At 41.8% G+C, this 26,404-nt stretch overlaps 1 protein-coding gene across 1 annotated transcript in view; it reads left to right on the top strand.

The window, feature by feature from the left end:
- Window positions 1-26,404, top strand: part of PCNX2 (pecanex 2) — a 293,441-nt gene that overhangs the window by 153,185 nt on the left and 113,852 nt on the right. Inside the window, exons 20-21 of the mRNA XM_045783277.2 lie at window positions 21,541-21,682; window positions 25,734-25,911. Coding sequence (XP_045639233.2) covers window positions 21,541-21,682; window positions 25,734-25,911 — 320 coding nt within the window. The remainder of the gene's footprint in view (window positions 1-21,540; window positions 21,683-25,733; window positions 25,912-26,404) is intronic.

The following is a 26,404-nucleotide window of genomic DNA, read 5'->3' as shown; positions in this document are numbered from 1 at the left end:
CTTTGGTGAAATTAGTGGAGTTGGGGGTTGATTACTTTGGCGTCATTGATTCTGGGTGGAGATGTGCAGTGTGAGGCTTTGCCTAAGGGGGCTGCATAGCTATATCCATATCAGCTTCTCCTCCACCTCTACTTCGTATTTCGATGTCCCAGGATGAGCACAGAGAGCTTATCAGATGGAGAGAAAGGAAAATAAGACAGAGGAGGCTCAGGCTAAGCTCAGTGTGGCAATTCAGAGTGTAGAATTCAGCAGTGACAATATTGAATTCAACACTCCGTAGTTTAGTTCAAACCCTGTTTGTTTGGTTTGGTTTGGTTTTGGTTTTTTTGTTTGTTTGATTTTGTTAGTGTGGTTGTCTTCTTCCCTGAATCTAACGGAGCCCAGTTTAAAATAGAATCATTTAGATATTTTGAAACTGCATGACCTTTTCAGTACACAGTTCAAGTCCAAGTAATGTGAGTGTGTTCGTATGTTGTCGGCCCCTCTTTGAGGGGCGAGTGACCAGGCGGTACTGGGTCTCCGTCCTACACACTGGGCCGGGAGCTCACGCCTGTTAGCATGGGCTCAAGCATGGGCTCTGTGAACGTTCCTCCCTGGCCTGCCTTAGCTGTTATAAGCCACTTGAAATCTAGCCAAGAGTAATAGATTTGACAAATTAGGCATGTAATGAAGAACAGATTGGATTTCAAAATTGTGTGCATTTGAAGGAAAATCCAAATATTTAAAATATGTTGGTATGAACTCATTGAAAAGCCATTACTCATTTTGGTATCATCCAGGTCCTGAGTTTCCTTCCTCCTCTTCCTGGCCTTCTGCCTTCTAGATAGTTCACTCTTTATTTTGTCCACTCCCAAGAAAACATGCACAGGCAATTCAGACCGATCGTATTCCTTTTAACATGAGAACAGTGCTCAAATCTCCTTTTTCATAGGATCACAGAATATTATAACTGGAAAAGAAGAGAGAGCAGAGCAGGGCGAGCAGGTCTGTGGCATAGCAGCAGAAAGCCCTAATCCCATGGCAGACATCGCTAACTGAGAACAATCCCAAACTGGGCCCGGGGCAGACATTGAATCGGCATGTGAGATGAGGCGTATGTGCCGTCCCTGTCTTAGAGTTTATGGAATGCCATCCCACCCCTTACATAGGAGGAAATGGAAGCCTACAGAAGTCAAGGCACCTAACTTCAGTCCCAGCAAGTGTGTGGCCAGTGAGTGACCAGAATCCAGGGCGCCTTCCTCCAGTCCAGTGCTCTTTCTCTACGTGCTCTGCTCTTGGTCTAGCGGGCTGATCATGCGTGGTTTGTACTCGGCTCTTAGGCAGCATGGTACCATAGCCATTGTTGCCCAGAAGGGCCCCATCAGTGCGGTGGACCCTGTAGAGTCCAGCATGCCGTCGTCTAAGGCCAACTCTACGAAGCTTTAATCCCTGGGGTGAAACAGATTCGCCACAATGAATGCTGGGCATTCTTGTGGTTTCTCCAATACACTCCATTCTCTGACTGTCCTCTCGTTGCTCTTCCCTTTGCCTGCAATGCTTTTTCTCCAGCATCACTAGACTCAAGCCAGATGATTCATCCTTCAGGTCTCTGTTTAAAAATCAGTGCCTCCGGAAGTCCTTCCCTGACCACCTGGATCAGACTAATTTTTCAGCCGCTCCCCTGAATCTCCCTTTCCATCATATTCTCTCAAGTGAGTGTGAGCAGCGTGTCTGTTTGCTTGCACTGGCTCTCCCCTGCTTACTTGGTGCTGGGCACAGAAGTGTGTTTATTGAACTGCACCTCATTTAAATATCATCTGCCTTCTATTTGCTAGAACAAATTTGAACTAGGTGTATAAGCTTCTTTCCGTTTACTTGCCTTTCTGCATACCTCTGATATGTAATTGTACTTGACATACAAAATTATGTGGAGAGACAAAATAAATTTTGATATAAAATTCAGACTACAACTCAAGTCGAAGACTGGAAATTGAATCATGTATTTTTTTAGTCAATTCAGTTCTTTGCTTTGGAGATGAATTTAGGTAAACTTTATCCCATCCTAGCCCCAGCAAGATGTTTCACCAATATTTGAGCTAAAAGAATAAAATTCTGTCACTCATCGTACAGTTCAGCAGACATATGGTGATGTGGCTATAACTGACATATTAATGGAATGTGAAGTTGTTTAATCTTAGTGAATCACGCTGAAAATAACACGATATCAGAGTAGACAGCACTACAGATGGCACCGTATTAGTCAAGTATGGAACTTTCAAGACCAAATGTTTAAGGAGCACTGGAGTTTTAGAAAATAAAACTAATCTATGATCCTGAATTATGATGTAATTCCAGACAAATGACTTGATGAGCCTCTGTTGTAAAACAGTAAGAAGTTGTATCTGTTTGAAAGTTTGTTTTATCTAATGGTAATAAATGCACATCTATCAATAATTACTTTGAATGTAAATGGACTAAATGCTCCAATCAAAAGACATAAGGCAACAGAATGGATAAAAAAAAAAAAAAAAAACAAAAACAAGACCCATCTATAAGCTGCTTATGAGAGGCTCATTTTAGACCTTAAGACACCTGCAGATTGAATGTGAGGGGATGGAGAATCATCTATCATGTAAATGGATAATGAAAGAAAGCTGGGGTAGCAATTATTGTATTGGGCAAAATAGACTTTAAGACAAAGACTGTAACAAGAGACAAAGAGGAGCACTATATAATAAAAAGGGGGACAATCCAACAGGAAGATCTAACAATTGTAAATATTTATGCACCCAACCTAGGAGCACCTAAATATATAAAACTGTTAACAAACATAAAGGAATTAATCAGTAATAATACAATAATAGTAGGGGACATTAACACCCTACTTATATCAATGGACAGATCATCTAAACAGAACATCAACAAGGAAACGATGGCTCTGAATGGCACTCTGGACCAGATGGATATATTCAGAACATTCCAACCTAAAACAGCAGAATGCACATTCTTTTCACGTGCACATGGAACATTCTCCAGAATAGATCATACATTAACCCACAAAACCACCCTCAACAAATTCAAGAAGATTAAAGTCATACCATGCGTCTTTACTCACCATCACAAGTGAAAGACCTATACTCTGAAAACTATAAGACATTGATGAAAGAGGTCAAGAGGACAGAAAGAAATGGAAAGACATTCCATGCTCATGGATTGGAAGAACAAATATTATTAACTAGATGGTGTGAAACTAGAAGACAACCACAGGAAGAAATCTGGAAAGACCGCAAACACATGGAGGTTAAATAACATGCTACTAAACAACCAAAGGAAAGAAGAAATTAAAAAGTACATATGAAACAAATGAAAATGAAAACACAATGGTCCAAAACCTCTGGGATGCAGCAGAAGCAGTTTTAAGAGGGAAGTTTATAGTAATACCGGCCTACCTCAAGAAGCAAAACAAAACAAAACAAAAAACAAAAACAAAAACCTCAAATAAACAATGTAACCTTACACCTTAAGGGGCTAGAAAAAGGACAACAAACAAAACCTAAAACCAACAGAAAGAAGGCAATAATAAAGATTAGAGCAGAAATAAATGTTATAGAAATGAAAAAAGCCCCAATAAAACAGGTCAGTGAAACTAGGAGCTGGTTCTTTGAAAAAAAATCAATAAAATTTATAGACCTCTAGCCAGACTGATTGAGAAAAAAAAGAGAAAGGACTCAAAATCACAAACGAGAGAGGAGTAATAACAACCAACACCACAGAAACACAAGTGATTAGAAGAGAATATAATGAAAAACTATATGTCAACAAATTGGACAACCTGGAAGAAATGAATAAATTCCTAGAAGCATATAACCTACCAAAACTGAAACAGGAAGAAATAGAATTTGAACAGACTGATAACCAGCAAAGAAATCAAATCAGTAATCAAAAATCTCCCAGCAGACAAAAGTCTAGGACCAGCTGGCTTCACAGGCAAACTCTGCCAAACATTGAAAGAAGAGTTAGTGACCACTCTTCTTAAACTGTTCCTAAAAGTAGAAAAGAAAGGAAAACTTCCAAATTCATTCTATGAGGCCAGCATTACCTTGATACCAAACCAAATAAAGATACCACTAAAAGAAGAGAAATACAGGCCAATATCCTTGATGAACATAGATGCAGAAATCCTCAACAAAATGCTAGCAAACCAAATTCAACAATACATTAAAAAAAATCATTCGCCATGGTTAAGTGGGGTTTATTCCAGGGTGGTTCAATATTCACAAGTTGATCAATGTGATACATCACATAAATAAGAGAAAGGATAAGAACCATAGGATCATTTCAACAGATGCAGAAAAAGCATTTGGCAAAGTACAACATCCATTCATCACAAAAACCCTAAACAAAGTAAGTTTGAGGGAACATAGCTCAAGATAATACAGGCCATCTATGAAAAATCCACCGCTAATATCATCCTTAGTGGATGAAACTGACAGTTTTTCCCCTAAGGTCAAGAACAAGACAAGGATGTCCACTCTCACCACTTTTATTCAACATAGTAGTGGAAGTGTTAGCCACAACAATCAGATACAAAGAAATAAAAGGCATCTAAATCCATAAGGAAGAAGTATAACTTTCACTATTTGCAGATGTCATGATACTATATACATAAAACTGGAAAGACTCCACCAAAAAACTGCTAGAACTAATAAACTAATTCAGTAAAGTTGCAATTATACAAAATCAGTGTACATAAATTTGTTGCATTTCTATACACTAGTAATGAAGCAGCAGAAAGAGAAACTAAAAAAAAAAAAAATCCCATTTACAATTGCACCAAAAATAAAAAGATACCTAGAAATAAACCTAACCAAACAAGTGAAAGACCTATACTCTGAAAACTATAAGACACTGATGAAAGAGTTCAAGAGGACAGAAAGAAATGGAAAGACATTCCATGCTCATGGATTGGAAGAACAAATATTATTAAAATGTCTATACTACCCAAAGCAATCTACACATTTAATGCAATCCCTATCAAAATACCACCAGCATTTTTTAAGAACTTTATCAAACAATCCTAAAAATTTTTTTGAATATTTTATTTATTTACATGAGAGAGAGAGAGAGATAGCATGAGCAAGCTGGGGGAGGAGCAGAGGGGGAGGGAAAGGAAGAGGGAGAGAGAATCTGAAGCAGACTCCATGCTGAGCACGGAGCCAGATGAGAGACTTGATCCCACAACCACAAGCTCATGACCTGAGCTGAAACCAAGAGTTGGATACTTAACTGACTGAGCCACCTAGGCCCCTCTAATCCTAAAATTTGTATGGAACCACAAAAGACCTTGAATAGCCAAAGCTACCTTGAAAAAGGAAAGCAAAGCTGGAGGCATCATAATTCTGGACTTCAAGTTATACATTACAAAGCTGTAGTGATCAAAAGAGTATGGTACTGGCACAAAAACAGACAAAAATATCAATAGAACAGAATAGAAAACCCAGAAATAAACCCACAACCACATGGTCAATTAATCTTCAGCAGAACAGGGAAGAATATCCAATGGGAAAAAAAGACCATCTCTTCAACGAATGGTGTTGGGAAAACTAGACAGCAACGTGCAAAAGAAAGAAACTGGACCACTTTCTTATACCATTCACAAAAATAAATACAAAATGGATTGAAGACTTACATATGAGACCTGAAATCGTAAAAATGTTAGAAGAGAACACAGGCAATAACCTCTTTGACATCTGTCATAGCAACTTTTTTCTAGATAAGCAGGTTCCCTAGGTAAGAGAAACAAAAGCAAAAACAAATTATTGCGATTATGTCCAGATAAAAAGCTTCTGCACAGTGAAGGAAACAATCAACAAAACTGAAAGGCAATCTATGGAATGGGAAAAGATATTTGCAAATGACATACCTAATAAAGGGTTAGTATCCAGAATATATAAAGAACTTATAAAACTCAACACCCAAATAACACAATTAAAAAATAGGCAAAAAACATGAACAGGCATTTCTTCAGAGGCCAACGGACATATAAAAAGATGCTCAACATCATTCATCATCAGGGAACTGCAAATCAAAACTACAATGAGATATTACCTGACACCAGTCAGAATGGTTAAAATCAACAACACAAGGAACAACAGGTGTTGGTGAGAATGTGGAGAAAAAGGAACCTTTGTGCACTGTTGGTGGGAATGCAAACTGGTGCAGCCACTCTGGAAAACAGTATGGAGGTTCCTCAAAAAGTTAAAAATAGAGCTACCCTACTATCCAGCAATCTCACTACTGGGTATTTACCCAAAGAATACGATGACACTAATTCAAGAGGATACACGCACCCCTATGTTTAAAGCAGCATTATTTACAGTAGCCAAATTATGGAAGCAGCCTTTGTGTCCATTGATTGATGAATGGATAAAGAAGATGTGGTATATACATATAATGGAATATTATTCAGCCATAAAAAAGAATAAAATCTTGCCATTTGCAATAACGTGGATGGATCTAGAGGGTATAATGAAATAAGTCAATCAGAGAGAATACAAATACCATGATTTCACTCATATGTGGAATTTAGGAAGCAAAACAAATGAGCAAAGGGGAAAAAGAGAGACAAATCAAGAAACAGACTCTTAGTTATGGAGAACAAACTGATGGTTACCTCAGGGAAGATGGGCAGGGGGATGGGTGAAATAGGTGATGGGGATTAAGGAGGGCACTTTTGTGATGAGCACAGGGGGCTGTATGGAAGTGTTGAATCATGGTATTGTATACCTGAAACTAATATAACACTGTATGTTAACTGGAACTAAAATAAAAACTAAAATAGGTCCCCTCCAAAAAAAGAAAATTTGTTTTATCTAAGAATTTTCAGAAGGAATGATGTCATTTTGAAATGAATTAATAAAGTTGGGTCATATTTTCACATGACCTCCAAGAAGAAATTTCCATAATATTATTGAAGTGCTCTGATCTGATGACCTTACTCTTACCATAAAAGTGGGTTTTAATGGAATTAAGAGATTGAGATAAAAAATAATTCCATTATTCACATTCCCTTGTTATTTATTCATTCAGAAAATGCTTACGAATTTCCTATGCATTAAAAAAAAGAATTACTGGGTTCCTCAATGATAAGAAGCCTGTGAACCAGTGAGATAGGGTGACTAAGATGTGGTTTCTGTCATCAAAGAGTTTGTGACCTATTAAGCAAGCCTCTGGCTGTGCCAGAATGGGGGAGCCATGATTGCTACACACACAGTGATGTGGGGCCAGCGCTATGTTCAGCCTTGCAGGAAATACAAAGAAGTAGAAGGCCCAGACCCTAAAAGAAAAGGTTATAATTAATTTTATATTCAGTGGTTAATTTTTTCCAACTGGTTGGATATGCCTATAAAATGGAAAATGTATGAATTTTAGGACTAGATGTTGAATTAATGTCTGGTGCACAGTAGGTGTTCAATGATATTGGTTGAATGAACAGGTGAACGATCAGTGCTTTGTAAATTCCCCAGGGAAGACTTTCCTACACGCTGATGTGGGCAGAAAAAGCTTTGTAAGGTAAAGGCTGGTTTGAAGGACTCAAGGGTAGATGTGGATAGGAAAATATATACAAACAGGCTCATTCCTCTGCAAAAAATAAATGGTTGCTGAAAAAGCTTAAGCTATAATTTTTGGATGTACGATAAATGGATAAAAGATTACAGAAATTATAGAAAATACTGAATCTCATCGAAATTGTAATTTAAAAAAAATCACTATCACAAAACTTAGTCACAAGTGAGTCCTGATTTTGTCATTCTTAAATGCTATTTCCTTTGCGTATTGGCAAATCTTGCCTGTTGATTTCCCTACAGACTGGTTTCTACATGTCAGAGACGTGGTTCTGAGAGATGTTGCTTTTTCGAATGTACTTTTCATTCATATCAAAGTAATACATAAAGAATAAAATAGAACAAGTTGTAACGACAAGCAGCAGACTCTTGTGAACTTCTCCCCGTGTCTGATTCTCTCTGCCCATAAACAATTACTTTCTGCTCTTTAGATATTTTTCCTGGTATTTACCATAATTCTTCTACGTGATCCTCTTGCTCTGCCGTTTCTTGATATTTCAGATTTGCCTGTCTACTAACTTCCTGTTATGAATGAGAGGATTCCTGTCTCTTATCTTCCTTCACACATTAACATTTTCCCTTTCTCCTTCCTCACAATATAGTTTTAATATTTTTTTGAACACATACTCAGGACTTTTTTTTCTCTATTAGGTCTGATTGTTGCTCACTTCTAGTCCAGTAGTCTACCACGATTACCTTCCCTTCCTTGCTCAGATTTCTGTTTTTGATTTGCTAGCCTTTCCCGTAGCTATGGGAACTGTCTCTCAGTTCAGGTTTCCATATAGGCATACCTGTCAGATCATCTATTAGTTCCATCCTCCCTGGACTCCCTCCTGGAACCTGCTCCGATCGTTCTGTGTTTACTCCCTCTTTGTGAATGAAGCACCTCCTCCAGTCACTCCAGGGAAAGGGTGCCCGGGAAGGAGAATTTCTGAGACTTTGCATATCTCCAAGTATTTCCATTCTGCCTTGCACTTAATGGATAGTTGGTATTGTGCAGCAACTGAGGATGTAAACACTTCTGTAAGAATGCTAACGTAATGTCCCATCGTCTTCCACCTTCCATTGCTGCCGTGGAGAAGTCTGATGCCTTTCCAACCCCCCGGGCCTTTGTATGTGACCAGATTTTCCCCTGCAGGAAGCTTTTGGAAAGCTAAGGGGGAAATTAAAGTGCCATAACCCAGAGAATGGGCTCAAATTTTGGCTTGTCACATATTAATTATGCTTAACCATCATGATTCAATTTTGTCATTTATAATTGGGGGTTCCTACAAGAAAGATTTGTCAGGGGATGAAATTAATCAAGATAAGAAGTGTAGAGTATTGGCATCGTCCTCGGCAGGCAGAATGTATTCAGTAAGTGCATACTCCTCCTGCTCTTCCCCAAAGTTCTGAAATTCACTCATTTTGCACCTTGCTTTGTGCCTCATTTCTTCAGTGTGGTAGTTGGTTGGTGGCCCTTTATAATTCGGAAGTTTATGTTCTGTTTTTTTTTTTTTTAATGTTATGTTAGTCACCATACAATACATCCTTAGTTTTTGATGTAAAGTTCCATGATTCATTGTTTGTGTATAACACCCAGTGCTCCATGCAATACGTGCCCTCCTTAATACTCATCACCGGCCTATCCCAATCCCCCCACCCGCCTCCCCTCTGAAACCCCCAGTTTGTTTCCCAGAGTCCATAGTCTCTCGTGGTTCATTCCCCCTTCTATATTCTGTGTTTTTGACATTTTTGTCAACAGGTGATAGTACCACTTGGATGACCTCATTTGCAGAATTTCTATGGTGATTAAATCAAACCCAGTAATCTATGTAAAAATCCTTTGTGACATGACAGGCATTATTTGATTTCAAAACATAGAGGCTGTGCTGGCGTCTTTGGGAAGATCTCCTCTTTGTGGATGAGATGCCGTAGTTTTGGGAAGAAGACTATATTCCGTACTTCATCCCATTTCTTCCCCACATAAAAAGATGCCAACATCGGGTGGTAGTTACAGACCTGGAGTACCCTGCAAAGTCTCTTTAATTCCAAGCAACAAAAATAGTTTGAAGCATGAACTGAACGAGTGTTAGCTGAGTAACAGTCCCATGTGCTATGATGCTTCCATGGGAAAGTACATTCCAGGTGCCCAAAAAGTGGCTCAGAGCTGAGGTGTCAAAAAACAGCCTGTTGGGTGGAAGCCTGCCTGATTAATTATTCCCTCTGTTGTTATCCCTTCCACGCACACTCTCTTCCTCTCCTTTTCTTTCCCTCCCTGCCAGGCACTGCTCCTCTGCACTCTCCCATGCTGGCTGGCCTCCTTCTCGTCAGCTGGGGAACTTAGCTTTCCGTGTCGGTCTCCACAAGGCTGGGGGTGGCTGCAGGGGACTGGAGTGGAACCAGGCTCACACCTGCAGCAGCAAACATGGGAAGTGGAACCCAGGTACCTCTGCTCAAAGGGGAGTGAGGCTGAAGGAGGCCTGGAGACTCAGCACAGGCCGGTGCTGGCCGGCATCAGGCCGGAGAGGGTTTGGGGACAGCTCAGTGGTCAGCTGCTAACCTCAGCTCTCCAGCAAGCCACTAGAGTGTTTACCCAAGGACCCGGTGGGATTCTCCTAGACTGCCGATACGTCTCAAGCAATGTGGAAGTCAAATGAATGGTCAGTAATTGGAGAAGTGTAGAAAAAGTACCACTAACAACCAGGAAGTCTAAATAGGCATATGATTCATGTAGGATGGAATGCAGCGGCTTTGGGCACTGTTGGCCCCACGGGCGTGCACGGAAGAGCCAAAGCTGGCCATCTGGAGGGATGATGTTAGCTCGCAGCTGCAGTGGCTGAGGTCACCGTGATGAATGGCTGACTTGGCCTCCCTGATGTACGTCCCCTAGGATCTTGTCTGAAGTAGATAAAGCCTCAGAGCACTCTGTGATAGGACGAGATATGGAGATGCCAGTGGAGAGCCAGAAGCCGTGTTTTCAAGTGAGCTTGTAATTTAAGTAACATACAAATCACACTTGACTTGGGGGAGAAGATCTGGTTTTGTAAATTAGACATCCCTGGTACCTGCTAGGTACTAGGTGCTGTGCTCGGTGTTGAGAATGCAAAAATCAGTAAGTGCGTAGGCCTTGCTCTTCCCAACGAGAAGAATCTTCTTTCCTCTGCTTGTAGGGAGAACTTTTAAAAGTTGCTCTGAACACTTTTCACGTGAAAATTTTTGACCTAAACTTCTTCATGTGAAAAAGTAATAAAAGATTTCAATAGTGTTTTCAGTTTTAAATACTATGGGTTTATATTAGCAGAGGACCTTTCTATCAAGAGGAGAAAGCACATTATTGCACTGATTCTCCTGAGAGCTCCTCTGTGCCTTTGAGGAGATATGAAGGATGCATTTGTATTCCCACTGAATTAATGAAAAAAAATCAGTGGGAAGTTTTGGGAAAATGAGCTAAACATTTTTAAAAATTGAGTTAGACTTCGTATCAAATGAAATTCCAGATGGATTAAAAATTTAAAACATTTTTCAAAAGGAGGAGAAGAAGAAAGAAAAACCAGAATAGCAGCTGCATGAAAATATAGGTCAAGTTATATAATCTTGGTTGGGGAGAGGAAAAGAATTTTCCTAGCATGACCCAAAGCAAAAAACCACTAAAGAAACAACTAAAAGTGGTATTCCTTGAAAAATTTGAATATTCTGCTGCCTGACTGTTGCTCTTCACTACCTTGCATTTCTCTGAGAGGTTTGCCTGACTTGATAATAGGTATTGATTCGTTCAGAAATAATGATAGGACCCACCGCGTGCCAGGGACGGTGCCGAATGCTGGGGATAAGCTGGGGAGTGTGGCCGCCGTGGCCTCACCCTGGGTGGAACCTGCTGAGAAGGGAAATGCACTGTGGCCAGGACTACACCTTGAAGCCCGGCAAGGCAGCTGGTGCCACACCGGGGGTGCCCCAGCTTCTCACCCTCTGTCCCACCGGGTGTCTGCCTTTGTTCACTGAGTTATTAGTCAATTAATCAGAGATGTTGCGTGAAGCTACTGAGCGGCTCCTATGGATGAAGATGATGGAGGAAGACAGGCCCGGCCCCCTGGCTGTTGCAGAGGGCTGGACATTCACGCAGAGTAATGCCCATGTACAGGGTCTAAAGGACAGTGAAGGGCAGGAGTATGAAGACGCAAGGAAGGAGTCTAAAGGGATCCTGATTGAGATCTGAGAGACAGAGAAAGGCTCCTTTGAGGAAGTGACATTTAATTCGAAGCTTGAAGGAGAAAGACAGGGTTAGCCCTCAAAGGGGAGGAATGGGATCCCAGGATCCCAGGCAGGAGACGAAGCCACGGGCACACCGTGTGTTGGCTAATGGGAACGGAAAGGTCATGGGACCTTGGGTTTCTCCTAAGCAGGATTATAGGGCTTTGAGCAGCAGCGTAATGTGGTTTGCTTTACATTTAAGAATGATTACTTACCCTCTTCACGCTACTAGTTTTGGAAGTGAGACCTGTTTCTGGAGAATATACCATGACCCATGTACATGCTAGCACTAAGGACTTTACAAGCTGAGATGTGGCCCCGAGAGAAAGACAGGACGGAGAAGCACTCATAGGGAAAAACGATTGCTGATAATAAGGGGGTTCCACCGGCCTCGATGTGGTAATTCCATTTTGCAGGGTGTCTCTGCCTGAGATGCCTCAGGGTGACAGGGCCATTTGAACCGAGCTGTGCACGTCTGGAAATGCTTAGGAACATGCCTGGTTCCTGCAAAGCAGGAGGCCACGTATCCTTGCAGCTTTAATCGTAATTCAAGATTTGAATCGGAGAAAATTATCTCCCTAAAGATAAAAACATTCTGAAGATTTTTGATTCACTTTTAATTATCGAGAAGGACTTATTTTGGAAGCATAAGCATCTAAGTAAAACACAACCTGAAAAGCCTTTAAGAAAATTTAAAGTGCTCTCTTGTAATAAGTCGTATATAACTTGTAAATGGCATAGTTAGCTTGCATTCTTTTCCTCACGGGCCTAATATTCCAGGGAAAAGAGAAATACTAATGCTCAAGTAAGGTCTTTTTATGGCCTCTGTGAGTATTCAGGGCATTACAAAAAGACTGTTATAAAATACCATTGCGAAGATTTTCTTTTTAACTTGACTTTGTATGAATCCTGAAGCAGTTTGGGGCCCTAAGAAACATGTTTATCATGCTACTGCGTCTGTGAGCTTTCCTTTTTATTAGCTTTCCGTGGTCATGCCATAAGAAAGGATTGAGTTTAGTCTTTGAGCAATCAGAATTCTGGAATAATGCTCTGGTTTTAGTTTCCTCCTGTGTTATTATTCATCTTTCTCTTTGCTTCCCCTCCGCTTCCAAACATAAACATTCAGTACGAAAACAATCTAGAGATTGTAACATTTCTTGTTTTAAAGATTTATTTATCCATTTATTTGAGAAAGAGTGAGCATGAGAAAGAGAGCACGAGTGGTGGTGGTGGGGGGAGGGGCAGAGGAAGAGGGAGAAGCAGGCTCCCCCGCCCTGAGCAGGGAGCACAATGTGGGGCTTGATCCCAGAACCCTGGGATCATGACCTGAGCTGAAGGTGGACTCTTAACTGACTGAGCCACCCAGGTGCCCTAGAGATTGTAACATTTCATTGGAATGCATTACCAAACTTGCTAGAAGGAGTCTAGAGGTAAGTAAAATTTAAAGGGACGTTAATTTTCTTTCAACATAAAGGATTAGCAGAATCCCAAGTCGAAAGTTTGGAGGTGGTGACCTCTGGGATTTGCTCTCCACTCTGTCATTCATACGTATTTATTTTACCTCCCTTTCCACATCCTTCTCCACCCCTGCTTTGGCTAGATATTGTCGGAACATCAGCGGGGGAAGCCATGCCTCGGGATGCATCTTTACCTAGAATGATTTTCCCCCAGCCTACAATGTGCGTCCCTGAGCTTGCTGGCGTGTGCGGACACCGTGAAGGGCACTCTCTGTCCTCGCATCTAGAGATCCAGGGTCCACCAGCCGGTTGCACGTGGGAGCTTGCCTAACATTCGCTTGTCACCTTCATTCCCGGGCAGCCCCTCGGGTAGTAAACGAGACATGCATCATGCAGTGTGACCTGGCTTCCAGCTCAGTTGAGTAAGGGTGCTATTAAAAAAATGGTAGAAGTTTTAGTGACTTCTGCATGAGTTGGTTTCTAGTTCTTTGGAATTTCTTCGTATCCTTCGTAGAGCTCCATTGTAGCTATCATCGGTTGGCTTCTAACTAGAGAACCCGTGATGACCCTTAAAGATCCAAGGCCTTAGCTGTTCACGGATGTTATCAGGGCCATACTGAATGCACTTCTTATGACTTAGCTCTTCCGAAGTCAGGCAGCAGAATGGTGCTTACAAGGGAAGACTTCCGAGAGCCTGCATATCTTAGCTACCTGCCTCAAAGTGTGTCTACGATACAGTTTCACACATATGTCTCCCCGCCCCTCCCAGGTACCACAGAGGGTGAAATCTCACTGAATAAGGACTTTCGCTCTCAAATATTTGGAACGGCATGGACGGTGAATTCAGAGCTTATTAGAGCTTGTTTTTTGGAAACTCATTGCTTTATGTCTCTCCGGGATGGATCAGCTAAAATTCTTATGGAAAACCCATCTTGGTTTTCATTAGCTGCAGTAAATCCTTGGGAAGTCTGCAGTGGGATGGTGTCCCTGCCCTCAAAGCAGCCGTATCCCCACTCACTGGAAAACATCATTGTCTAAAAGCAAATGCGACGAGCGTTTAAAAGCCTGGATCACACTCCCCCGTCCAAATGGCAAAAACGGGCATTCTACGGTGATGAGCTACTCAAATGTTTCTTTTAATTCAAATGTTTTCTAACAGCCCCGCAGCATGAGGTTGGCTTGTATTTCCTTAATTTACATATTTTTGCAGCAATCTAGCTAAGGTTGTCATGTTTCTCCGAATTGGTGACAAATGTTGATAGAACTCTGTAAATGTATTTTTATAAGCAGGCGGAGTTGCATTTGATGTGACGGCCTCAAACTGACATATATTTTCTCAATATAAATTGGGAAATCAGAAAAAATAATCTGGAAGGAAACCTAAATGTAATGGATTGTACTTTATGAGAGACTAAGATAGGAAAGATTGCTTAATACGCTAGAGTTCGAAAGCTTTTCGTTTTGTATTCAGAAAGTAATTCTGGGCGGGGGGGGGGGCTGCTGTTCTAAGCCTCTCTTTGTTCAATTTAACTATTCAGAGTTCCTCTGGACGCAAAAAGGATAAGATAGTAAATGAACATTTATGTAACCCCAGCTGTAAGCCAGGTGTTCCGTAAGGACTTGAAAGACTCAACTAATGAAGACATGGTTTAGTCTTGAAGACAAGATCTACTCTTGACAAACCTAAAGTCCAGTGGGGAGATTAATATTTAAATGAATACTCCGCAGTGTGACAGGTACTGTAATTATAGAATTCACAGTGCATAGTGATGGCACAAATAATGTATTTTGCCTGAAAACTCGAAGTAATGTATACAGTATGCCGAGCTCAGCGTCTGGCTGATGCCTCATAGGTACTCCCTACATGGAGGTGCCGTGGATCCCCTGATGCTGGGGAGATGCCAGGGTCCACCCAGGGTCCAGGCAGAAAGGGGGAGATGCACTGTTTATCAAGAATTTGAAAACAGTGATAAAGCCAGTTAAAATTTGGCCCCCTTTTTACTCTCACCGTGTACTGACAGTTCTAAACATTGCTGGTGATTAAACCCTTCTACTGGGATGAACACTTGGAGCGAGCTGTCCTGGCAAACGGTGGTAGCGACTGTTCTGGGAATAATGGCAAAGGGGTGGGGAGGGGGCAAAGAAAGTTCCAGATGGCCAGATGCCAGATTCCATGAAAAGATTAGGAGTTTCTCGAGTAGGAAGTACAGAAGGACATTGCAGGAAGGCACCCAGCACATAGAAGGGCATGCGTAACAGTGTAGTTCACTGCTGTGCAGGAGGAAATAGAAATTGTTTTCAATAAATAGTGGTGGTCACTTAGGTATCCCCATCGGAAAAAAATTGGTCTCAATCCCTATCTTACATTATACACAATCGTCAGTTCTCGATAGCTTGACGATCTAAATGTGAAAGATAAAACAATAAAGTCTAAGAGGAAAACTTAGGAGAATGTGGTCGTGATCTTTGTCTTTAAACAGATCACAAAAGACTCCAAAAGGAAAAACAAAATGAGAAGCTGGAACATATTCAAATCAAGTATTTCTTGTCTACAAAAGGTACTATTAAGAGAGTGATAACCCATAAAATGGGAGAAGAGCTTTCCGATGCATATATCTGACTAAAGACGCAGACCTGAGATATACCAAGAACCCCTAAAAATCAGTAAAGAGAAGTCGTATAATCCTAATAATGAGTAAAGAAAAGACCTATTGGAGAGGAAAGAACCAGGCGATACACATTGAGCCACTTCACAAAAGTGTGTATCCACATGGCCTGTAAACATATGAAAAGGTACTTAACCACATTAGTCATCAGGGAAATGCAAAATAAAACCATAATACGATAGCACTCGACACCCACAGTGTAGTTAAAGTGAAAGGGGGAGAAAATGTTTTGGCAAGGATGTGAACAAACAGAAGGAACTCTCTGCAGTGTTAGTGGGAGTATAAATTGGCTCCGTAGCTTTGGAAAATCTCTCTGAACTTCCTATACACACACTTAATCACCTAGCAATTCTCTACCTAGATCTGTACCCCGCAGAAATGTACGCGTGTTTATCAGAAGGCACGTAACAGAATGTTCGAGGCAGCACTGTGCAGAGTAGCTATACACTGAAAACAAAATGAATGCCCATGAACAGTAGCCTGGAAAAATAACCTGTATATATTCCCCCAGATTATTACACAGCGGTGAGAACGGACGGATGACAGTGACACACACAGAGGTGGCTGGACGTCACGAAAATTGTTGAGCAAAAGATACAAGAGAATAGGAGGCAAACTAAACAGTGGTGTTTGGGGTTGGGGCAGGGGTTACCTCGTGGAGCAGTGACTGTAAGCAGGTGGGAGGGTTGCTTCAAGAGCGTGTCTTCATCTAGGTGCTAGGGACGCAGCTCTAACGTGTACGATTTGTGCCGGTTTCCATATATGAAAAAGCTGAATGAAAAGGTTTTCAAAACTCCAGCGCGGCTCATTCAGGTAGCCAGTGAGGTATAGAATGTGAGTGCGCCAGTGACGATCGTGACTCCAGAGAGGGACACAGTAGCAGCTGCAGAATGTCTGGCTCTGCTCCAGACCCAGCAGCTCAGATTCTGCGTTTTAGCAAGCGAATTATTTGCATTTCGAAGTTTGAGCATCGCAGATCTCGGACAGTGTCTTTCAGCCTTGTCCCCAGGTCATTCCAACGCGCAGGTATGATTGAGAAGAACTGACTTAGGACGACTCCAAGATATATTACCTGCATGACAAAGTGAATGCGAGTGTCGTTACATCAGATGAAGAATGCGTCAGGAAGAGCAGCTGTGTGGGGGTTGACGAGTTCAGCCTCTGACACGTATTTGAAGATTCCTTAGGGATGTCAGACGATGAAGCTATTCAGTTGAGTATTGAGATCTGGGGGCCAGGAGACAGACGGAAGGTTGAGTTACGGATCCGAGTGTCGTCAGCATGGGTATAATCATTAAAGTTAGGGTGTTGAGAGCATCAGCTCAAGAAAAAGAGGAAAAAAATAGAGAAGTCCAAGGAAAGCAAATGACCAAGTAAAGGGAAGAGGAGCTTGCAGAGAAAATGGAAAGAGTAGGGTGGAAGGTTTAAGCACCAGCAGGAGTGGGTGGCATGGGGAAGCTAAGGACAGAGAGTATTTTATTCTATTTTATTTTATTTATTGTATTTTATTTTTAGAGAGAGAGAGAATGTGAGTGAGGGGGTATAGGGAGAGGGAGAAGGGGAAAGAAATTTTTTTTAAAGGATTTTATTTATTTATTTGAGAGAGAGAACACGCGGTGGGGAGGGCCAGAGAGAGAGAGAGAGAGAGAGAGAGAGAGAAGTAGACTCCCCACTGAGCAGGGAGCCCAACTCCGGGCTCGATCTCAGGACCCTGAGATCATGACCTGAGCCGAAGGCAGATCCCAACTGACTAAGCCACCCAGGTGCCCCTGGACAGAGAGTTTTAAAAAGAAGGAAGGGGGGCGCCTGGGTAGCGCAGTCGTTAAGCATCTGCCTTCGGCTCAGGGCGTGATCCCGGCGTTCCGGGATCGAGTCCCACATCAGGCTCCTCTGTTAGGAGTCTGCTTCTTCCTCTCCCACTCCCCTGCCGTGTTCCCTCTCTTGCTGGCTGTCTCTCTGTCACATAAATAAATAAAATCTTTAAAATAAATAAATAAATAAATAAATAAATAAATAAATAAATAAATAAATAGAAGGAAGGACCAGTGATGTTTCGTGCCTAGAAAGATCCAGTGAGACAGACCGAGAAGGATCTGTTATTTGTCATTTAGGAAGGCTCAGGTGGCTGTCTCCTACACTGTTCTGAGCAGGCGTAGCTGCAAATACCCAGGGGCAGAAGTTTCAGCAGCAAGTAGGAGACAAGGGCCCGGGACTGTCAGACATTCCCAGCCTTTTCAAGACACTGTGCAGAAAAGGGCAGAGTGAGCACAAGAAGGAGGTGCAGAGCGGAAAGTAAGTTTTCAGTTTGGCAAAGACTGGAATCTTGCCACTTGCCAGTCGGAAAGAGCTCCTCTGGAGGGGGGACTCCTGAGCCAGATGTCAGGAGGAGTGAGACCCAGAGCATCAGTGGGAGCTCAGCCTCAGGAGAACTGAGAAGGCAGATGTGAGTATAAATAAATTGGTAGTTGAAGGGTGGGAGGATTAGGCAATTGTTGCCTAATCGCCTCAATTTTCTCCAGGAACTGGGGGTTAATGTCATTTGCCTAAAGGACATGGGGGACAGATCATAAAGATTTGTGTTTCTAAATTTTCATATATTTTCACAAAAGATAAAAACCCTTTTACTTCTCTGTAAAATACATAATATACCTAGATCTCATTAATTATAAGTAAAAAAAAAAAACTTAATTCGTTATGAAATAATCCATTTCCAAATCTACACCAGAAAACACTACACATAGACCATTAAGAATACCCAAAGTTAAATCCCTACCCAATGTCCTTGCTGTTTTTTAATTACTAAAGTAGAGTTGACATACAATGTTGTTTTAGTTTCAGGTGTATAACTTAGATAATTCTATACGTTACACAGTGTTCACTACGGTAAGTGTGGTCGCCGTCTGTCACCATATAAAGTTATTAGAATATTACTGACTATGCCATACTTTTCAGCTCTGTAACTTATCTGTTTTATAAATGGAAGTTTGTACCTCTAGTACCCTTGACCTATTTCGCCCAGCCCCTCTCTCACTCCCCTCTGGCAACTACCAGTTTTTTCTCTGTATTTAAGAGTCTGTTTTGGGGATTTGTTTGTTTGTTTATTCATTTGTTTTGGTTTTTAGGTTGCACATATAAGTGAAATCATATGGTATTTGTCTTTCTGTGACTTATCTCACTTAGCATAATGCCCTCAAGGTCCATCCATGTTGTCACAAATGGAAAAAAAAATCTCATTCTTTTTTATGGCCAAGTAATATTCCACGGTGTATGTATACTTTCTAAATTGAAGTATAGTTAACATTCAGTGTTGTATTAGTCTCAGGTGTACAATACCATGATCCAACAGTTGTCTACGTTACTCAGTGCTCATCAGGATACATGTACTCTTAATCCCCTTCACCTGTTTCACCCCTCCCCCACCCACCTTCCCTCCGGTGACCACCAGTTTGTTCTCTGTATTTAAGAGTTGGTTTTTTGTTTGTCTCTTTTTTTCTGTTTATTTTGTTTCCTAAATTCCACCTATGAGTGAAATCATGATACTTGTCTTTCTCTGACTGACTTATTACACTTAGCATTACAGCCTCTAGATTGATCCATGTTGTTGCTGATGGCAAGATTTCATTCTTTTTTTATGAGTAATATTCTAATATGTATATATTATACACATACATATAGCACCTCCTCTTTATGCATTCGTCAGGCGATGGACAGTTGCGCTGCTGCCATAATTTGGCTCTTGTAACTCATGATGCAGTAAACAGGGATGCATGGATCTTTTCGAATTCGTGTTTTCATTTTCTTTGGGTAAATAGCCAGTCTTCCTCCCTGTTTCATTTGCCACTAAAATTTCTTTTTATTTTTATCTTGATAATTTCTCATTGCATCTCTCTTCTACTTATTAAATTAATCATTGGGATGTTTGTTCTTATTATTTCCCATGTCATGAGGTATTCCCACTCTACCTGTCTTCACCATTCCTATTGCATTCAAATTAATTCTTTTTAAGATTTCTGAATGCCGACCTCGCCTCATATTTTTAATCAAATGAAGATAGCTTTGGTGTTTTTGAGTTGTCATAATACATTCTTGCATAGATAGCTAAGCCATATAAACAAAAAAGTAAAATATCAGTTTCCGATTCTGTGTGTATGGTACCTGTTTGTGTTGCTTCCTGAGACCCTTTGCATAAAGTCCCAGTGAAAAATGTTAGAAGCAGGTAATTTGTCTCCTAAAACTGGTTAAGACACCTGGAGGAGTCAGCCCATTTCTGCTGTGTCACTCTACACGGTGAGTGTGACCTGTTTGTCTTTCATGAGTTGATTCTTGTGCAATTCAAATAATGTAAAAACTATATGGCTTTCTTGTTTTTTATGATAGATTATTGGGGTATAAGTTTTTTTATTATAAATGGTGGAAGAATGTGAGTCCAGAAGCTCAGTGGAGTCAGCTTCGCCCTTTGGAGGTTTGGCCTCTGAGTCTTGCTGTGGAGGGAACTGTGTCCCCGGCATATCTGGTTCATTTTCCTGGCCATTGGCTGGTGGTTTGGGGTGCACGTCAGCCTCACAGTGACCAGCAGAGAGATTCAGTGGGGAATGAGATAGGCCTCCCCTCGGGCCCTGGGCTGAACCAAGTGTGCTCTCCTCACAGAAGCCAGAAGCAGAGGAGAGCTCCACCCTGCCACCCCTCCCCCTCCTCACAGAGAAGAGTAGTCAGAGATGGGCAGTGGCACTATAAGTATGCACTCCATATTACCCCATCCTGGGGGAGAGCAGATTCTCCCCTGCCATGAGTGGATGGAAAGAGGGGCCGTCACATCCCCAGTAGCAGACTCAGGGTTGGGCGGGGCACACAAAACAGGCTCAGGAAGAAAAGTCAACTGTTCACCATCACACACCAGTGGTTGGTAGAGTCTGAATGCAAACCCAGACTGGTCTGACTCAAAACCTTAGCCTTGTGGGAATAGGCTTCATTCCCCTTTGTCATGAGGTTCCCAAGAATGTCACACATTCATTCATTGTGATGGGGCCTGGGGATCAGCTTTCTCTTCTTTGTATATATTGCCTGAGGATCTGATTGCAGATTTATTTATTTATTTATTTTTAAATTTAATTTAATTTAATTTTTTTGTGTAAAGTTCGATGATTCATTAGTTTGCAGATTTAAAGACTAAAAAGAGGGAGAAGAAAGCCCAGCCTTGGAAGTATCTCCAGCTTAAGAGGAGATGGACCCCTGGATTGTTTTTCAATTCTTCATCCTTCACTGTCTACCCTTATTACTCTGAGATGCCTTGATATTATATGACAGCTTATTTCATTGTGCCAGTAATAATTATATATGGAAAAATCACTTGACTTGAAAAATGGGAATACTGGCTTATATTACTGTATATTATTATTTATGATGTATGTAGAAACAAAGCTTAGAGTTGCTGCCTGGAAAGAAAATTGGTAGATTATGTCTAATATCTGGAGTCTGGATCAGCAGCTTTTGAATTAAAAGGGGGATATTACTTCTTATTACATGCACTTAAAGAAAAATAACTTGATCAGGGGCTGTTCTAAGTGGTTTTTGTGTTTCTTTCAGATGTCGCCCATTTAATGTGGTTTGAAAGACTCTATGTTTGGCTTCAGTGTTTTGAAAAATACATCTTGTACCCAGCAATAATTCTGAATGCCCTCACTATCGATGCATTTTCAATCAGCAATTACCGGAGGCTCGGTACCCAGTAAGTGGATAACGGTTTATTTTCATCATGATTTCGATCACAGTGATTTCAAAATCCAGTGAGCTTTCTCTAAACAGGCTGCAGCGGAAGCCAGCGTGCATCGACTCATGTCCTGGCCACGTGTAAGGAAGCCACGGCGGGCTTTTCCTGAGACTGGCTAGAGCTTGATGGTTACTGTAGAGTGACCGGGCTGAAAAAGAACGTAGATCTGCGTTAAGTGATGTCGTGACTAAATGACAGTCGCTCTGAAAATCCTCCTGCAAAAGCTTAGTCAGTGAGCTTTAATAAGATGACGGAAGCACAGTATGATGCCGGGGGCTCCTGGAGTTCCTACCATCATGCTCAGAGCTTTACGAATGCCCTCGTGTCATTTCGTTTAGCGAATACTCTATCATTTTGTGCTGGAGGGAGGGGGGGATTAATCACTGTCACAGCTCTCTCTGCATTTATCCGGAGAAGTCTCCCAATTAAAAAAAATGGAGCACAGAGACGTCATGCCGTCAAGTGCCCCGTGTTTTTGCAAAGCCTTAACGGTGCTCAGTTGAGTTACTGCTTTCATATATTAAAATTAACTCTGAATTTGCAAATGGAAATCCTGCTCGATAATCGGTGGATTTGTTGTTCCGACAAAAGGTTGAAGTTTCTGGTCAAATAAGTTTGAGGAGGAGAATGCAAAAGAGATTCTTTCTGAGATTTGCTTATTAAATCACGTTACTTAAACATTATGCGCCCAAGTCAACTCGCATGCATAATCGCAAGCATACTAATTCAAACCTCCTCCTCCTTTCGGGGTGTGATGAGGACAAATTAATTAATATTTGCCAAAGACTGAGCAAGCTGCGATAAAAGGCATTTGAATACTCTGTTGGATTTTGAGTAGATTCATAGTCACACAGAGCAGGCACTAAGTGAAATGATGATATTACCTTCCTGTCTTTATCAGACTCGGCCCTCCTTGCAGTTTAGACCTGTTTCCATTAGGTCAGGGCAAGTCATGCCCTCTGGTATTTAAAATCCTCGACTTCAGATCCGAGGATGAAAATCAGTCTCACTGGATGAAGAACACAGACACTGGGAATGTAGCCCTCTTGTGCAGTGTGGGTGCGACTGAACCCATGCGATGCCTCCCCATGCAGAACTCAAGTGCTTTTTCTAGTGGCAGGTGTCTCCAGTATGCACAATGTTGGCTGACCCCAGTGACCTCCTAGCCTCAGCTTCTAGAACGAGGGCTCACAAACAGCACCACAGTGGCAAAGAGGATACCAGTGCTGGCCCCGGGGTAATGAGCTGAAGGATTTAAAGTTGTCGCTTTCCAACATCACGACTGGGACCTCAAGCTAAGCCTGCAGGTTGAGACCCAGTGGTTGTGGCTGTTGGCAGGGGACAGACACAAGGATTGGGAATCAGGCAGAGTCAAATAAATAGTTTGGAGGGAGTCCAGTTTCGAGTAATAATACTCTCTATCCCCTGTAACTTTTTTCCAGACACTTAAGTCAGAACTAGCACCTTAGCTATGTACCTCCAAATATTCTCAAATCCCAGATGATACCAGCAGTGTTATTTTTTTAGAGCCCAAAACAGACGATTCCTTTGTATTCTTGAGGCATCCATCTGAAGACTTAGAATAATTTCAAGTACCCCACTAGACCAGCTGTTCACAAGCAGGACAGCCGGAGGTCGTATGTCAGTATCACCTAGAAACCTGTATCCAACTACAGAAGCCTCCCCCCCACCCTGGCTGCACTGAGAACCACTGTACCAGATAGGTGGTGAAGTCTTCAATCACAGGCACTGTTTCTTACTCAACTTTTAATACCAACCCCCTAGTAAATGGTAGAACGCTGGGTGGATGCACGAGCAAGTGGGGGCTGGTAAATGGGTGAGTGAGGGAGTTGTGATATCTTCTTTGGTATTTATATTTCCCAGCCTGATTGAAATGGGTGCTTTGCAGCTGTCCCAGGCCATGTTCACTGGTTGTTACATAAGCCTTTATTAAACTTTCGGCTGAGCCTACAATCGTCTATGAAAGATTTTAACTGTAACCATTACTATTGCAATGTTACAAAGGCTATGAACATCAGCCCTTAAGATCTTCCGTAGTCTTAACCAGTCATCCGTCCTTAATAAACATAAAATGAATGCTCTTCATTTGAACGTAGTCACAGTTAGAGTTGACCCTCAATCAAGATTTGGCCTGAATAACCCAGAAAAATGACCAGTCTTCCCTAAAAAAAAGAAATACCCCATATGTTGAGATGCCTTTTCATTGGGCTTTGGTATCCTACCTGGATTCTCCCTCCCCCCAAGGTTTTATTAATTTGAGAGAGAGAGAGAGGGAGGGAGGGAGGATACACAAGCAGCAGGTAAGAGGTAGAGGGAGAGGGAGAAGCAGACTCCCCACTGAACATGGAGCCTGACAACTGGCTCAATCCCAGGACCCTGAGATCATGACCTGAGCCAAAAGCTGATGTTTAACCAACTGAGCTGGCACCCTTCCCACATTGATTCTTGTACTCTGGGCTGTTGTCAAAGGCAACTGGACCCAAAGTCATATTTTTATATTGTACTTCCTCAGGGACATTAGTTGTCCACTGGAAAAGAGAGACGGGTTATGGAGCAGTGCTCAACCTCGCTGCGGGAACCCTGAAGGTTTTATGTTAAAGTTATAGGAAAACATTCCCACTCAGCCCAAATCTGCATGCAATCAAGGGCTAGTTTTTCTCAGAGAGCCTTGAGCAAACCTCACTGGGCACATCCTGGGGCAGAGAGAAAACAATTGGAGCCCTAGGTCTGAACGCAATGAAATATCACATGGAGGAAATGGAATTGCCAACATTAGATCTTTTCGACAACAAAAATGACAGTTTTGCACCTGATAGGTACAAAGGCTTTAAAGCACTTTTTGAACCTTCTCATCCTTGGACAAGATAATAATAATGCTGGCAAAGGTCCAGAGCCTAGTATCCTTCTAGGCTTAGGGAAATTGAGGCATAGCCCCAGGTGTCTCTGTTTAGCCAGAAAAAGACAATCTCTCTCTTTTAAGTGCAGCCATTCTCCAGAAAGCGTTCTCATCTCTGTCTTTCTTTTGAGTTCCCAAGTAGGATTTTATAAGGGGAAGGTCGGGGCGGGGGGGGGGGGGGGGGGGGGGGGCAGGGATCTGCCTAAAAGTGCAAAGCCTTCCTTCAGAAAGGAGCTAGTTGTTCTGTCAGGCCCTTCTGAGCTGTTATCATTAACCTTCCAAGCTCAAGGTAGGTAGAGTGTTCACTGTTGGCCTCAGCGTCTGCGGGAATCGTGCACAGAACACACGCTCCCTACGCGGGTTAATAACTTGACTCCCTAGACAAGATCATCCAGCGGTCCAGGTCTCAAAGCAAAGCCCTGGTATCTCTTTACCAGACTCCTTTGGTGAGTTCCTTCACTAAAAAGGCCCATGCCATGGGGAAAAAATGTCGATGAGATTATTTTCAGCAGAAAAACAAAGGGAGTCCAGAGAACTTACTTTTTCACTGGGAGTGATAAATATGCTGAAAAATACTGGAAATTAACAGTAAAGGCAAAAATGGTTTTATTAAGATACTGCGTGTTTTTTTCTTTTCAGAATTTAATATTAACTATTATGACACCACTGCTCCCATAAGATTCTTTTATAATAAGAAAGCATACACTGAGCAGACGCTAAGAGGGACAACGTGCTGTTTCTGCTGGCGTCCAAGGGAACCCTGTGTCCTTGCTGAAGGACAGGGGACTGTGAAAATCCTGGGGCAGAAAGGAGCCGCTTCTTGTGGCAAAGAGTCCCCTGGGACTGAGTTTCAATTCTCGCTCCGCCCTGTGAGACCTTAGGCAGGGGACCCAAACTCTGAGACTCCCTTTGCTCCTTTGACAAATGTGGATAATGACAGAGCCCCCTCCCCCGCGCCCCGCCGCAGTCCTGGCTTTCCATGCCTGTAAAGGGCGCCGTGCATAGTAAACGCTCACGAAACATTAGCTATTGTAACTCACCTGATAGTTTGCAGGCAGTCCTTGATCGCGTCCTTTCTCCCCTTTTCAACAGCTGGGACATTTTCCTGATGATTGTCGCCGGCATGAAGCTGCTGCGGACCTCTTTCTGTAACCCAGCTCACCAGTTTATTTACTTGGGCTTCACCGTGATCTTTTTCCATTTTGACTACAAAGATATTTCAGAGAGTTTCTTACTGGATTTCTTCATGGTGTCCATTTTATTTAGCAAGGCAAGTCAATTCTCTGTTTCCTTCATTTGAAAATTTAAAGGGTGGCCTTTAAATTTAAACCTGTGGCCTCGTCACAGGTTTTAAGAATTGTAAATGGTTTCTTTTTTAAAAAAATTATGGAATGAAATTAAATTGGATTACATATGCGTGTCACCCTTGTCTTTCCATATTAGGAACATTTCCCCACGGAATACGAGTATACCATGTTATTTGCCAAAATACACTAATTAAAATGAGTTAGCCATTAGCGCTGCTTGAAATTTTGAAATTTTATGATCTTTGTCTGTGTTAACAATCTCATTATAGAACTTCTCTAGACCTCAAAATGCTCTGGATTGAAGATTAGCGACCAGACTGATTTTTTTTGTTTTAAATTAGCAAGCATTTGAGGTAAAACTTGTGACCCGGTGCCCGAGAGCTTGGTCCCTGGGAGTATTTTCATTCTCTTGGCTTGTGTCAGGTCAAGATTTCATCTGCTGTGATTGGTACACCA

This window comes from Ursus americanus, chromosome 6 (genome assembly GCF_024610735.1).
Source record: "Ursus americanus isolate L20-20 chromosome 6, mUrsAme1.1.p, whole genome shotgun sequence".
NCBI lineage: Eukaryota > Metazoa > Chordata > Mammalia > Carnivora > Ursidae > Ursus > Ursus americanus.
Note: the sequence above shows the minus strand (reverse complement) of the source record. Positions and strands in the feature narration are given on the sequence as shown.